Below are 14,558 nucleotides of genomic sequence, written 5' to 3' on the forward strand. Positions count from 1 at the left end.
GGTGTCCTTTGCGCCCAAAGCACCACTTCGGGGAGAGACTTAGCACAGAGAGGAGCTCTGTTCGGGAGCTCCTCTCTTCTTCGCAAAAACAGCTTTTAGTTCGCCCGACTGTCGCGGGCTGCTTCGGGTAAGGAGGTCTCGGCCAGCTGGGAGGGCGGTTGGCGGCCATGGCGGCGGCCGCGGAGGCATTCTTCTGGGCCGTTTTGGCCCTTAATCATTTGCGGGGGGGAGCGGGGAAGGAGTTTGTGGGCAGCTGGGAGGGCGGGAGAGTGGGCGGTGGCGGTGGTGGTGGCCGGGCAGACTCTGGGGGCGGCGCTGCCGGTCCGGTCCGCCCCCGCCTCACATTCCCGGCCGGTCTCCCCGGACGGGCAAGGGCCCCAAGGACTCGCAGCCGCCTGGCTGCGGCGGCGGTGCCAGGCCTCGGCGGCGGCTCTGCCGCCACCTCGGCCGGCTTACCCCGTCACCTCCTCCCCCCGCCCGGCTTCGGCGGCGCGGCTCCACCGCCGCCTTGGCCGCGCTGCGTCCTCTGGCCGAGGCGGCGGCTTCGCCGCCGCCTCGGCCAGTCTCCTCCTTCCCCGCATTCCCGGCTTCTTCGGGGCGGCCGCTTCTGGCCGCCCAAGATGGCCACTGGGTGCCGGCCCTCATGTCTCCCTTGCCCTGTTCTGCGCCTGCGCTTCGCGCAGGCGCAGAACAGGGCAGGGAGGCACGAACACACGCTTGGTGCCCGTCCACGGACGGACACCAAGCGTTTTATTAGAGAGGATGTATACTTGTTCACTCATCCAAAGTTAGCAAAAACTTATTAAAAAGAGAGAAAGAGAAATGGAGGAAGTATGGTTTCTGTAAGTGTCGAAATTGCTGAGAGGCCAATCATCATCATCCCAAGGTCCTGTAGCCATGGACACAGTGAAACCACTTATAACTTGAAAGTGAGAAGATAGTGACAGAAAAATACAACACACCTTGCTATGCGATCCTATGCTTATTTAACTGGGAGTAAGGCTTCTTGAACAGAACGCAGTGGAATTTCTAACATCCGTTCCCTTACACCTAGCAAGGTAAGAAATTGATCGTTTGTTACATAGTTTTATAGTGAGGATGTAGCTGTGGGGGCTGTCGTGACCAGCTCTTGCACTTCAGATTTTTAACAGTACACATCTTTGCGTTCGTTGTGTATGAGTGCATAGAACTGCAGCCTCAGCATTAGTTGGTTTTCTTAATTATCGTTGTTGTTTTGCATTTCAGGTACCAGGCTATAAAGGTGGTTGGTTTGGCTTTCGAGATCCTGGTTTCAGCTTTGAGGTTCCCCCAGATCTAGGCAACATTCAGAGGATAAGCGAAAAGGAAAATCAGGTGCACACACCATTTCTGTCCTGCGGCAAAACACCTCACCTACCTACTCAACTAGCCATAGGTTTGCATCCCCACTGCTACGACTGTAACGGCCTTGCTTAAAGTGACAATATTGCCGGCCGGCTCCGCGCTATGTCATCCGGCCTGTCCGAACTTCGGTAAGATTCGACCGCATCTTCCCCGCATCCAACGGGGCGGTGGAAAACGTCCGGTTTTTGTTGAGATTGACAAGCGATTGAACCAACCATTCGAAGGGATGAAAGGCAAAGATTTTGGGGAAGGGGGTGGTCGACCCTCCCACTAGCGTGTGTGCACGCGCGCGATTTTTATGTATTGATTGATTGATGTACGCATTTTGAATGTCCAATAGAAATCTGGGTTGCGTTTGTAGCGCTTGCTCTCAATTTGCTGCAGACTGGCACAGCTCAGGAGGAGACAGAGCACGCTGCGGCTGGAGGAGGGCGACGCGCTGAGGACGAGGTAAATTGCTGGAGGCTGCGGCTGTGCTGCAGAACGGTTGTGGCCGAGGGCGGCACACACAGTAGTGGTAGATCTGTTTGCACAGTGCTGGTGGGGAGGTTCAGGCTAATGCTGCACCACCACCCTGCATTTCAGAGACTCGTAGCTATCAATTCCCCCTCCTAAGCCAGATCTCTGGGGCCCCGGGGATTTCCAGGTATGCTCTTTGTAGCTCTATCCAGTTGTCGATTTGGGCTGTTGCAGGCACAGGCGGAGCGATTTCCAGCGCTCCTTCTACTCGGCAACAGATAGGGCGTGCTTGGGGGATACAGTGGACTGACACCACCAAACCCTCCCCCCGCCGCCGCCGCTGTATCTGGTCACTCGCCTCTCCAAAATGTTGCGTTGATAGTCCACGGGTATGATCATTGCACTGCTGTGCTGTCCTAAAGATGCCGCCAGCCACATTTTCTGCATTAGTAACTGCGAGGGTTTAAGCGCGGGGGAAATGCAGGAGGAGAACAAGGATGGGTGAACAGAAGCGCAATCCCTGAGAGGCAGCGAAGGAGCGGGCGAGCGGCGTGTGTGCCAGTCCCAGGCTCAACAGCCCGCCTGGAAGGGCCGCCAGAGAAGGCACCACTGCAGTGCTCTAGTCCTTTGCTCATTGCCCTTCAGCGAAGACACCGGGGTGGGGGGGCTCAGTGCATGCCACACACGCTGGAAACCTCTCGCCGGCAGGTGGGAGCGAAAAGAGCCCTGAGAACAAAGCAGGCTGTTTTTAGGGGGTCACTCACTGTGCGAACTGGGTAAAGGATGCTTGGAGCTATGCGATGTTATGGGTGCGATAAATGGGTCACGGGCTTGGGGAGGGGGTGTGTGGGTGGTGGCTGACTACCTGCAACCAATTGCCTGACTAGGAGATTGCCCTAGCGGCAGCTTTTCTTGCCCCTGTCTTTTTCTGGCAGGCAAGACTACCAACATCTCTTCCTCCCTTCCACACTTTCTAAAGGTGCAGGAGCCCTTTCCTCCATTCCGTCTGGCACCCTTGATGCTGGTTTGCCCCTGTACTCGCTTCTCTGTGGTTTGAAGAGAATTTATTGAAGGTAAATGGCTGAGAGCATTTACAGTATTGCAGAGGCTGCTGATGTTGCTTTCCCCTCTGTATGTTACCGCAGGGTGTATGTTACTCTTCTGCCTGCCAGTTCTGCAGCACACTCTGCTTAAGCCCGTTTCTCCTTCCTTCTCACTTGTTCTGTTTTCCTTGTCTTCTGCTTTCTGTGGTCACCTAAAATATTGCTGCTCTCAGCAATTCTAGCTTTGTTAATCCTTGACCCAGTAAAACACATTATTGTGGGGTTTAAATAGGAGTCCTGGATTTGGCATGCATCCCTAGTGTCTTCTGTTAAAGGGCAAGACTTAGCAAAAGTTGAACACACAAGTTGTGCCCTTCTACACTGTTTGCATTTTCTTCTCATTAGCTAATCTTCCTTGGCAGAGGCGAATCTAGGGGAAATAGCGCCTAGGGCAAGCACTGAAATTGCGCCCCCTGCCCAAACATCTCACACCCATTTTTCAGATAACTTTACCATAATATCCAAATTCAATTTTTGGGCATTCAATAAAATTCAATAAAAATTAATAACTTTACCATAATATCAGCTGAAAAATGCAAGTCAAGCTTGTTAATCTTTTAATATTTCAAAAACTATTTAGCAATGGACGCAGCCAGACCAAAAAATGCTGGAAAACTACAAATTTCAGTATGCTGGGGCTCATGAAATACCCAAATAATATGTGGAGGTATACTTGGAAAAATAAACAGAAGTACCTGTTCTAATTGTCTACTAAGCATTGTAGCATCACTATTACGTAAGTTTTAAAAATAAATGGAAAAAATGGCTTTTCCCAGCTAATCTGAAAATAATTAAAGGATATGCAGAGTAAACTGTATCACAGCTTGTAATATATTCTAGTATTTCAGAAAGACAGTTAAAATGAGAGAAACATAGGAACACAGGAACATAGGAAACTGCCATATACTGAGTCAGACCATTGGTCTATCTAGCTCAGTATTGTCGTCACAGACTGGCAGCGGCTTCTCCAAGGCTGCAGGCAGGAATCTCTCTCAGCTCTATCTTGGAGAAGCCAAGAAAGAGAGCAAGGAACTCCCAGTGGGCCTTAATACTAAGGATTTCACACTGATTCAAAGACAAACTCACCATTAATAGCCATATTATTAAGACATCACATTTAACTCACTTCTCAAAAGAAGCAAAGTAAGAGCAAATGAATACAATCCTAGCTCATAAGCTTCAGCTCAGTATTCACAAGCCCAGATTCTCTGTACCTAGTTCCAAACTAAATATGTGTACAGTGACTTATATTATATTATTATTTTTTACCTGTAGCCCCTTCGGGGTGCTTCCTAAAGGCTGGGGGGTCTGCAAAGGTTCCCCCTCCCCGTGCTGGACTCTAGGGCCTCGCAGGGACCATTTGAGCATGTGTTGTGGCCATTGTTTAATTTTTTTTAATGGCCTCTAAAAACAGAGGCCATTTGAGCATGTGCAGTGGCCATTTTGTTTTTGGCGACCATTTTTTTTTAAAAAATTAGAGAATGGCGCCCCCCTTCAAGTGGTACCCGGGACACGTGCCCTGCCTGCCCTACTTTAGATACGCCCCTGTTCCTTGGCCAAGCATAAAACAGTGGAGTCCAGTAGAGTAATAACTTGGTGGGTAGAACGAATGCAATGTATTTCATTCTCTTCCCCACAGCATCTCTTCCAGATCAGGGACAACTGAACTGAAAAGATTTTGGAGGGCTGCTGGAGTTACAGGGACCCAAGGTCTCCTTACCCATTTGTATGTTCACTCCATCCACCCCTTTCCCATCTCCTGCAGTCAGGCTACTTTCCCCCCATTGGCCTGATATGGATTTGCCTTTGTGTCTGCAGGAGACTGTTTGCATGCCTGTGATGGAGCAAGATGCATATAGGCTGTGAGTAGTTGCTTATGGTAGAGTAAATTGGCATTTATTCCATCACCGCTACTGCACTCTTGCTTGGAGATGGCAGGAACACGTCCATTATTAGAACATCTTGCTGACAACTGTGTATACTATTAAACTAGCTTAACTCACGCAGAGTATCTGCACGCTAATACTTTTCCCCTCACCCCTGCCACAGCCCCCCTCACCACAGAAATATCTACACCTTTACCTGAGCCACACTCCTGCTCCTCTTCCTCCATCCCATTGCTTCCATCTCCTTCACCCCTCTTGGTTGAGGCTGCAGAGTTGTTGGCACCTGTTGGCCAAGCTGCAGCCCCCTATCCCCAGAGACACCCTCACCTGAGCTCTGCTCCTCCCCACAAGAGCAGCAGCAGCAGTGGTAGACCGGTCCCTTCCTTGCTGCTGTCTCCGGTCCCTTCCTTGCTGCTGTCACCGCCATGGCTGCTCGTTCCCCTCAGGCCGCTGACAGGCTCGGGCTTGTCCCTCGCCCTTCCTTTTCTCTCTCTTCCTTTTCTGTCTCTCTCCTCCACTCGCTTTCCCGCTCTATCTTCCCCTCCCTTTCTCTCTCTCTCTTGCTCTCTCTCCCTTCCTGAGTTAACAGATCTTGTTCATCTTGTTTCCTCATCTAATTCACACAATGGCAGCCTGAAGGGGCTCTTTCTTCCCTCACGTCCCCTCTCTTCGCAGACTCCTGCTCACTATCCCGATAGATAGATAAATTCCTCTCCTCTACAATCAAGAACATCTTCAAACCAGTAGCGGTTGCATTCCAACTGTCCTTAAGCATCACAGGCTCCCCCTCCCTATCTGCATATAAAATCCCCACTGCCCAATCACCACAGTGCCACAGGCTCCTCCTTCCTATCTGCATATGGAATCTCCACTGCATAACCAGGTGCTTCTGCTCGCCACACACAGGATTAGCCACGGTTATGCCTTAGAGCAGGCTTCCCCAAACTGCGGCCCTCCAGATGTTGCTGAACTACAACTCTCAGCATCCCTAGACACAATTTTTTTTGTGGCTGGGTATGCTGGAAGTTGTAGTTCAGCAACATCTGGAGGGCCGCAGTTTGGGGAAGCCTACCTAAGAGAATTATAGATATAGAAGATAGATGTGAAGTGTGTGAGTCCATATCAGTCTGGTTTCTGACTTGGCTATGGGATTCAGACTGCCTTGGTCACCCTGGGGAGGAATAGAAAGCATGCAACCCTATTGATTTATCTAGGATCTCTGTAGTTTTCAATATTATTGGCCATGGTATCCTTCTGGATGGGGTCAAAATGCACTGTTTTGCAGTGGCTCTGATCCTATCTGGAGGGTTGCTTCCAGGAAGCAGTGTTGGAGGACTACTTCTCTTCATGGCTATTGGTATATGGGGTTTGCAAGGACCCATTTTGTTCTACATGCTTTTCAACAGCCACATGACATTGCTGCTTGAAGTCATCCATATGTTTGAGCTGAGGTGTTATTAGCTATCCAATCCTAGGGAGTCAGTGGAAACCCACTAACTGGTGTCTGGATGCAGTTTTGGTTAGGATGAGTGCAAAAAACCTGCAGTTGAATCCAATCAAGTTTGAGGTGCTGTGGGTTGGAGATTCCAGCTCTCTGGATGGAGAAGTTCAGCCTATCTTGAATGTGATTTTATTTATTTATTTTTATTTAAAACATTATATCCTGCCCCTCCAATACCATACTGCTTGGGGTGGCTCCCAGTAGTAAAACAACAAAAGTAATATAAAATTTAAAACAGTAAAACAAAATACAGTGTCAAATAAAATCAATTAAAATAGATCAAATTAAAAATGTAAAAACCGATCAAGCTGCAATAAAAAGATTAAAAGGCTGCTCTAAATAAGTAGGTTTTGAGATCTCTTTTTAAAAACCCTAAGGGAAGGGAGTATGGTGAAGCTCTTCTGGGAGGGGATGACATTCTATAGCCAAAAGGCCACAACCAGTGTTCCCTCTAAGGCGTGCGCACGTGCACTCTCACAAGAATGTCTGCTGAGTTAATTTTAAATCCCACTCAGGCTGAATCAGGAAGGCCCCACTCTGAATGCATGTGCGCACACACTGCCTTGATACTGCCACCCAGAACAAAATTAATTCCTCACACAAATTAAAAAAAAATTAGAGAGAACACTGGATACAACCAAAAAGGCTTTGTCTCTTGTCCCACCAACCGAATCTCAGTCAATGATGGAGCCACAAGCACAGCTCAAGATGATGAGTGAAGGGCCCTGCCAGATTCATATGGGCAGATGCGGTCTGACAGATACTCCTGAAAGATGAAATATCGGGATTATACTCCCCTGAAAGATGAAGTGTGAGCTTGGAGTTCCTTGACCCTGCATTGTCCATTGATCCAGCATCGTCCATTGTCTCATACCCAAGAGTGCCTTTTACCAGCTTTGATTTGTGCACCAGCTGCATCCCTACATGGAGAAGTCAGACCTGATCACAATTATCTCCACATTGTACAGAATAGACGACTGTAATAAGTTGTACATGAGGTTGCTTTTGAAGACTATTCAGATGCTTCCATTGGTCCAGAGTGCTGGAGGAAAGCAAGACAGGAAAAAAAACATTTTCCCCTCTAGGGTTCTAAGTTAAAGGGCAGGGGGTGCACTCTTTTGAATAAGCTCAAAATTTAGGGTAGGGAGGTGAAGGATCCCTGAGAGGCCAAGCACCAGCCTCTTCCAACTGCTATGATCCTAGTCCTGTGTGTTTCTAATTCCAGATTCAGAAAAGAAGCCATGGACAAAACCAAGTACTTTCTGCTCATTGCCTTCTTTACTATAATTGTGTTCTGCAGTTCTGGTAAGTATCCTGGTGCTTCTTCATTTGTACTGAAGGGAATGGCTCTGTGACCACATGGGTGCAAGTCAGTGAGGTATATTTGAAAAGCTAGTTAGTTATCCTATTTCCTTAGCATTTATTACCACTGTGCAAAATGCAGAGATGACACTGACACTCTTTGCCAAGATAGCATACCATGTGCCTGTGTACAAGCTGGATTGAAAAGTAGGGAAGAAACAGATCAGACTGTCCTGAATAACATGTGATCTACTAAGCCAAATGCATCCATCTAGTCACTTGTATTGTACAGCCTTGCCACATACTGAGCGCAGCACATGTGCTTTGTAGTGTAAGGCAGGCAGCAAAACAAGAGGCTCTGAGCCTCTGGCGGGCTGCATTTTGATACAGCTGCATGGGCATCGGGTAGGGCTCTACAATTATTTATTTATTTATTTATTTCAATTTCTACGCCGCCCTTCCAAAAATGGCTCAGGGCGGTTTACACAGAGAAATAACAAATAAATAAGATGGATCCCTGTCTCTTAATAGTTGTCTAATTGCTTCATTAAATAATTAGTTTTAAAATTCAAGAGCCAGCGTAGTTCAAGAGCCAACGTGGTGTAGTGGTTAGAGTGCTGGACTAGGACCGGGGAGACTCGAGTTCAAATCCCCATTCAGCCATAAAACTAGCTGGGTGACTTTGGGCCAGTCACTTCTCTCTCAGCCTAACCTACTTCACAGGGTTGTTGTGAAAGAGAAACTCAAGTATGTAGTACACCGCTCTGGGCTCCTTGGAGGAAGAGCGGGATATAAATGTAATAATAATAATAAATAATAATAAAATGTCCTCTTTAAATAACCTAGAAGAGAGGCATTATTTTTCACTTTATTTTGGTACAAACAGTGAAAGTAAAATGAAACCATTTTAACAATTTCCAGATAGGAAAGGGTTCTGGGGCTGGATGCCTCTTGCCAGCATTTGATCATTGGATGCTGGACAGCTAGTGTGGTACAGTAGCGGCTACAAGGTTGAGCTGTGAGGTTCCCAACTCGGATCTTCCTTCAGCCACAAGCTTACTCGCAGTGTTTAGAAAAGGTACTATTCTTTACACTAGACAGGTGGACCTTGTTATCCACAGAGGTTCCATTCTAGGCTACAACTGTGGATAATGGAAGCATGGATAACGAGACCTTGAGGCAATGGGAATGGAGTGGGGGGAGGATTAGCTTCCTGGAGGCTAAAAAATGACTAAAAACTGAGGAAATAATAAAGTGCCGTACTGTGCTCTGTGGATCTCCAGCTGCCCAGCAATTCCTCCCCAAACCCCCAGTTGCGGTGATTTTCTGCAAATATATATATATATATATATATATATATATATATATATATATATATATGCAGAAAATCACCGCAACTGGGGGTTTGGGGAGGAATTGCTGAAAATATATATCGTTTTTTTGGTGTGTTTTTTTACGAGAGCAACAAAATTGGTCCCTTCAGCAAAATGGTGAAGGAACTGCAGAAAGCCAAATTTAACCCATTTAAAACCTGTGGATAATGGGATCGGTGTCAATTGCCTGACCACAGATATGCAAATCCATGGATGTGGGGCTGTGGATAACGAGGTTCACCTGTACATGCCACTGCAATATGAGAGGAGGTAACAGTACTGGCCTACCTGACAGTGCTGTTGTAAAGGTTACTAAGAATGAAGAGTGTGAAGCACTCTGAATATTTGTACTGCATGAATGAGAAATATTTTAACATCACCTTTCAATGTCTCAGGGAATGCACTCAGATGTTACAGCTGTGAACAAAGTCCCATGCTGTGTAGAACCAATGTTACCTGCAGTTATGAAGATGATGTTTGCTTGCAGATCAGGTTTGGTATGTATACACTGCAACAGAAAACCAATCTCATTCAACTGGTATGTGTGTGTGGGTGTGTTTATAAAGGCTGTTAAAGCAGACTGAATATGCCATTTAAACTGCTGCCACCACCGATGGTAGAGTCAGTCTTTGAACTAAGCAAACTACAGAGGTTCACTTGTTTTCTGAGTGAGAGTGCATGTGTCAAACTGCTCTGCAAATGTGAGAGAGCTTGAAATGCAGCTTGGAGACTTGTTGGGGTGGCTGCCAACAGTCGTAGCTCCGTGGTAGTGTATCTGCTTTGCATGCCGAAGGTCCCAGGTTCAGTCCCTGGCACCTCTAGGTATGACTGGGAAAGATTCCTGCCTGAAATTTTGGAGATGCTGCTGCCGGTCAGAGCAGTCAACACTGAACTAGATGGACCAGTGGTCTGAAACTGGGAATATCTATGCTTATTGTTCATTAACTGTTGGAATGAATAACTTGGAGAAGCAGTGAGCTGCTGTAGGAATTGAAATAAAGAGGAAAAACAGGAGTCCTGTTCTCAACAGGTATTTTCCCACAGACTTTGGTTCTGAAAAATACTCCAGTCTACAATGTGGATCTTTGCACACCCTTACTATACAGAAGATGATGCACAACCCTGGATGAAAAAGAAAGAAATGGTTGGGTGCCACCAGCATACCAATTTGCCTGGTGCCACCAGATTGTGTCTCCACACAATCTTGTTTATATACAGTATGTGCTGTTGAGCAGCAGTGCTAAGGCAGACCCCTGTGGGATTCCCACAGTGAAGATCCCAGTGAGATAATGCTTGATCAGTCCCATGCATTGGAGCCTATGGTTTATTCTCCACTCTGCCTAGGGGTTCAAGTCATGGTGATTCCTGGTTGCTGACACAACTTTACAAAATCCCAAATCTCATAAAAAGTTAGAGCCTCCAAGCATAAGATGCATGTTCAAGAGAACCCAAATTGGTTTTCCCCAGAGGACAGCATGCAAAACTGGAGAGGGACTGAAGTGCAAAGAATACTCTTTCAATTTGAGATTAAATAAATATCCAGTAGAAGAAATTTAATTAAGCAGACTGAAGATTGAAATTCATACAGTGTACTTAATTTAGTTTCTGCTACCATTAAGTTAGAACTTACTTTCTCTTGTTTTTTATTTGTTCTTAAGCTTTATTTTTGCATGTTCATGTGCTATGCATAAAGTGAAGAATTTTATCTCGGAAAAACTGCTTCTCAGTTCTAGGAAGAGTTGCATCAATTGATTATTGGGTGCCATACAGCTGAAGATATTCATGTTTTCTAGGAGGTGCTGTTACTCCTTCTATCAGCACCACCACAAAGACAGAACAAAGAATGTTTTGCTTACCTAAAAATCCTTTAAGTGTGACCTAGAGGGCATTTTCACTCTTGAAATAACCAAAAGCTACTCTCTAGCACCTTACAACAAACCTATCCCAAGCCTGCAGGTCACTGATTGCACCAGTCATATTCCTTCTAGCCGTTGCAGGGATGAGATGGTGATGGTAGGCTGGAAACATCTGTGGGTTCAAGAAGGTTAAGTTTCTTGGCTCTTTGCCCAGGCTGACAATTGTTCTGCCATGGAGAGTGACCTCCCAACCCACACCTGAAAACCATCTCATCTCAAACTTAAGGTTTTTTTTCATTGGGCTCAGAAATATTGCCCCGTAGCTGAATACCAGGAAGGGATATCCAGAGCATTGGTGTTGCATAGGTCCTGATCCTGCTTCTACTTCTGAGAAATTGCCCCATGAAAGCCAGGCACTATTTGATTTCTATCCAGAAATATGGTGCCATCGATTGTGGTAGGCTACAACTTAGCACAGTGCAATAAACCTGGACATAATACATATGGCACTGCAGAAATTCTCTAGTTAGAGGCTGTATATGAGAGAGGATTCCTTATCTGGAGTCAATTATACTCTATGTTACAGTGCATGTGCAAGGCTTTATTTACTTTCTCTGTGTGTGTGTGTGTGTGCGTGCGCGCATGTGTGTATGTATATGCGTGCACATGTATGCAAGAGTTCATGAAATCCCAAAGGGAATCAATTATGCAAACTAAGCATGTCAGAATTGTAGTGCAGGGAGTATGTGGGGTAACAGCTTCCCTCTGATCCAGACCTCCCAGGATTCAAGGGAACAGAGACAGTCAGACACTTGTGCTTTCAGGCTCGTCTCTGTATAGTCCATAAGGACCAGAGAGTTGACATGATCAATAAACTGAAATGCAAAGACCCATTTACAAAAAGTCATATTCACACCCTGGCATAGAGCCACTGCTCTATATAGTGTGTGTCTCAGGATTGTTTTTCAGCTTCAGAAGATAACAGTGGTGCCTCTTAAAAATGGAGTGTATTATAGGGAACCTTCCTACCAAGAGGTTTAAGCACCAGTTCTACAGAATTGATGCTTAATGTAAGTGTTTGCATGTTCATGTGATATGCATGGAGTGAAGAGTTTTATCTCTGAAAAAGGACAGTCGAAGCAGTTTTCCCTCCATGTGTCCCTTTTCAGAAGATGTTTTCACTGGATGCATTCATTGGACCCCAGTTTGCTAAAATTCTTGGCTAAAGTTATGCAGTGCTGCTTCAGCAAGCCACCCTTGATATTAATATGGCAAAGTGATCATAATACTGATCCATTAATGGCAAAGCAAACTTGCATCTCCTCTTTCTTTGAATAATTATGATCCAATGTTTCCATGACACTTTTGGAATATTCTTAGGGAAATGGAATATTTTGAAGGTTGGTAGAGTAGAAGCTGACACTGATATGGGAATTTGATGTAGAGCAGGAAGGCACTATTGAGGACACTGAAGGCATCCTTTTGCCAGCCACTTGAAGCCCTACCTAGCACCTTCTGAGATCTCATTAATAACTACTTGAATATTCTGCACCACATATTAAATTCCACATTTCTGTGGGGGCGATCTGGAGACTTGCGGAATATACTATATACAGCATTATGCCTTCCTTTTCTTTGGTTCTCTAACACAATATTCATTAAGAATATGCATGAGTAATAAGGTTGATTTATGTAATGAACAGAAAAGTTCAATCTGCTTGCTTTTAAGATTCACCCTAAACAATATTTCAGATTATGCCTTTTAAAATGATCAAAACAAATGACTTTTTAAGAATTATGCAGAAAGAAAAACTGTTCTAAGTTGTCCAACTTTTAATTTCAGGGATGTCTTTGTTTGTTTTTTAAACAGTGAATTTGAGAACCTACAGCTGCTGGAAAACATCACGATGCAATACTAATGAAATTGCCAATTACTTTCATGCTGACAGTTTTAGATTTCTTTGCTGCTATAGAGACCTCTGTAACAAGATGAGTCCACGCATCTTGGTTAGTACTGCTGCCCTTGGTGTTTCTGCAATGACTATGGTATGGATGATGTACCTATAATGTGGAGATGAAAAGAAATGTGTTCTCTGTCAATCACACTTTTTTCTTTTGAGTTGGCATGCCTGAAATGCTTTGGAGAAGGTGCACATTGTCTTTAACCAGAAAACTGTTGAGAGAGGAAGGTGCTTATCAGAAGACCCCTGCTGGATCAGTCCAAAGTCTTTCTAGTCCTGCATCCTGTTTCCCACATGGGCAGTCTGAGAAGTCAAATTTTGTAATAACAAATGGCCATAATCAATTGGAGGACTTTTTTTGTAATTAAGTGTAAGTGGAAAGTACAAGATAATACAGTACTAATACAATAATAAGTTAGACAAAACCTTAGCCAGTGTATTCCAATTGCATTTAGGATTGCAGCCTAATAAATACTTGCCCTCCAATTTTTTATTTAAGCCTGAAGGCTGAAGTGTGAAGGCTTTCTCTAAAAAGAGTTTGAGAAAATTTTACTCTAGTCAGAGAGATATGAAAAGCTTGGCATATTGATAGTGTTCTTAAAAACACAAGTCCCAGTGGAAATCTAACGCTTATTAGAAGAAATGATGATCTGTCATTCATACTTGGTGCTTCTATAGTTATTCAAGAAATGGACACACTCTCCCCCTCCATTTCTTGCCACATTTTTAAAACTGCCAATATTCTTACTAGCATTACAGCAGTTTCACAAATGTATTGTGTGAATAATGCTTATACTGTATAATATGTCTGAACTCCTAGGAGAGCATTGGCTTTGCTCACTTGCACATCCATTCATTGAGCACTTAGAATAGGCAGCAACCATGTTCTACAATATATGGAACTTACTTCAATAGTTTTCCAATGTAACATGATTCTAAGTATATACAGACACTTTAAAGAAATAGTGCACTAAATGTGGGGGCAGTTCACCCAGTTTCTGGAAACCTTCATCACAAACACCATCCAGGAGTAGAATACTATGTTAAGCTAAGCATACTTTCTAATTTACAGCAGTTGTGAGCAAATAATACCACATTTTCCATTGACACTTGTTTTGTCAAAATGAATTTTGTTATAGACATTCGGGAAAATTGTTCAATCATGTGGAACATGACTGATGGTTTTTAAAATATAATAAATATTTAATATATATATAAAAATGGTAAATAAAACAAGTTTCTGCGTTGTATGTGGTTTTTTTCTGAATTGTGTTCAAATAATAAGCAAGACCCTTATATTAAATCAATTTTTGGAAGGCAGAATTTCCATGAATGTGTATTTGATGCAAGTATTAACACTGAGCAATGATTTGTATGTGTAAGTATAAGTAATCTAAGAAAAACCATCTCTTGCCACTTATTGCCTCAGTTCCCAATTATTATGAATCTGCAGCTACTCTGCTCACATCAGACCCCTGCATAAAGTCTTAGCCAGTGGGATGGGTGAGGCATAGCAGGAGCTGGCTGTGGCTGCTCAGCTCAATCCAAGTAGAGCACAGCAGGGCACCTTCCCAGTGGGAAACAGCAAGGGCAGTTTGAGAGAGCTGCCATGTGCAGCTCTTCACCACTCACCTGACCAGCTAAAACAGCTATTCATCCCACAGCTTATCTAGCTGCTCAGTGGGCCAAGTGTGTGCATATGTGCCTTACAAAGACTGACCTTAAAATGAACAT

At 44.7% G+C, this 14,558-nt stretch overlaps 1 protein-coding gene across 3 annotated transcripts; it reads left to right on the plus strand.

Moving 5' to 3' along the window:
* On the plus strand, positions 1-14,074 carry LOC128327800 (CD59 glycoprotein-like). 3 transcript variants are annotated; one of them, XM_053257073.1, is made up of 7 exons: positions 39-127; positions 887-1,058; positions 1,246-1,511; positions 1,768-1,833; positions 7,558-7,637; positions 9,403-9,504; positions 12,734-14,074. In XM_053257073.1, exons 3-7 carry the CDS (start codon positions 1,486-1,488, stop codon positions 12,928-12,930), a joined length of 471 nt encoding a protein of 156 aa, XP_053113048.1. In that variant the 5' UTR covers positions 39-127; positions 887-1,058; positions 1,246-1,485; the 3' UTR covers positions 12,931-14,074. The 3 variants fall into 3 exon arrangements, with proteins under 3 accessions (XP_053113053.1, XP_053113048.1, XP_053113042.1); XM_053257078.1 differs by lacking the exon at positions 887-1,058 and having other exon boundaries at positions 1-127; XM_053257067.1 differs by lacking the exon at positions 39-127 and having other exon boundaries at positions 680-1,058.
* The last annotated feature ends 484 nt before the right edge of the window (positions 14,075-14,558 follow it).

This window comes from Hemicordylus capensis, chromosome 1 (assembly GCF_027244095.1).
Source record: "Hemicordylus capensis ecotype Gifberg chromosome 1, rHemCap1.1.pri, whole genome shotgun sequence".
Classification (NCBI taxonomy): Eukaryota; Metazoa; Chordata; class Lepidosauria; order Squamata; family Cordylidae; genus Hemicordylus; species Hemicordylus capensis.

Excerpts from the sequence above, each read along its gene's own strand:
- LOC128327800 (XM_053257078.1), top strand. The coding sequence starts at position 1,486 with ATGTCATCCGGCCTGTCCGAACTTCG. Across the intron at positions 1,512-1,767 it reads TCCGGCCTGTCCGAACTTCG|ACTGGCACAGCTCAGGAGGA; the intron begins GTAAGATTCGAC and ends AATTTGCTGCAG. Across the intron at positions 7,638-9,402 it reads AATTGTGTTCTGCAGTTCTG|GGAATGCACTCAGATGTTAC; the intron begins GTAAGTATCCTG and ends TCAATGTCTCAG.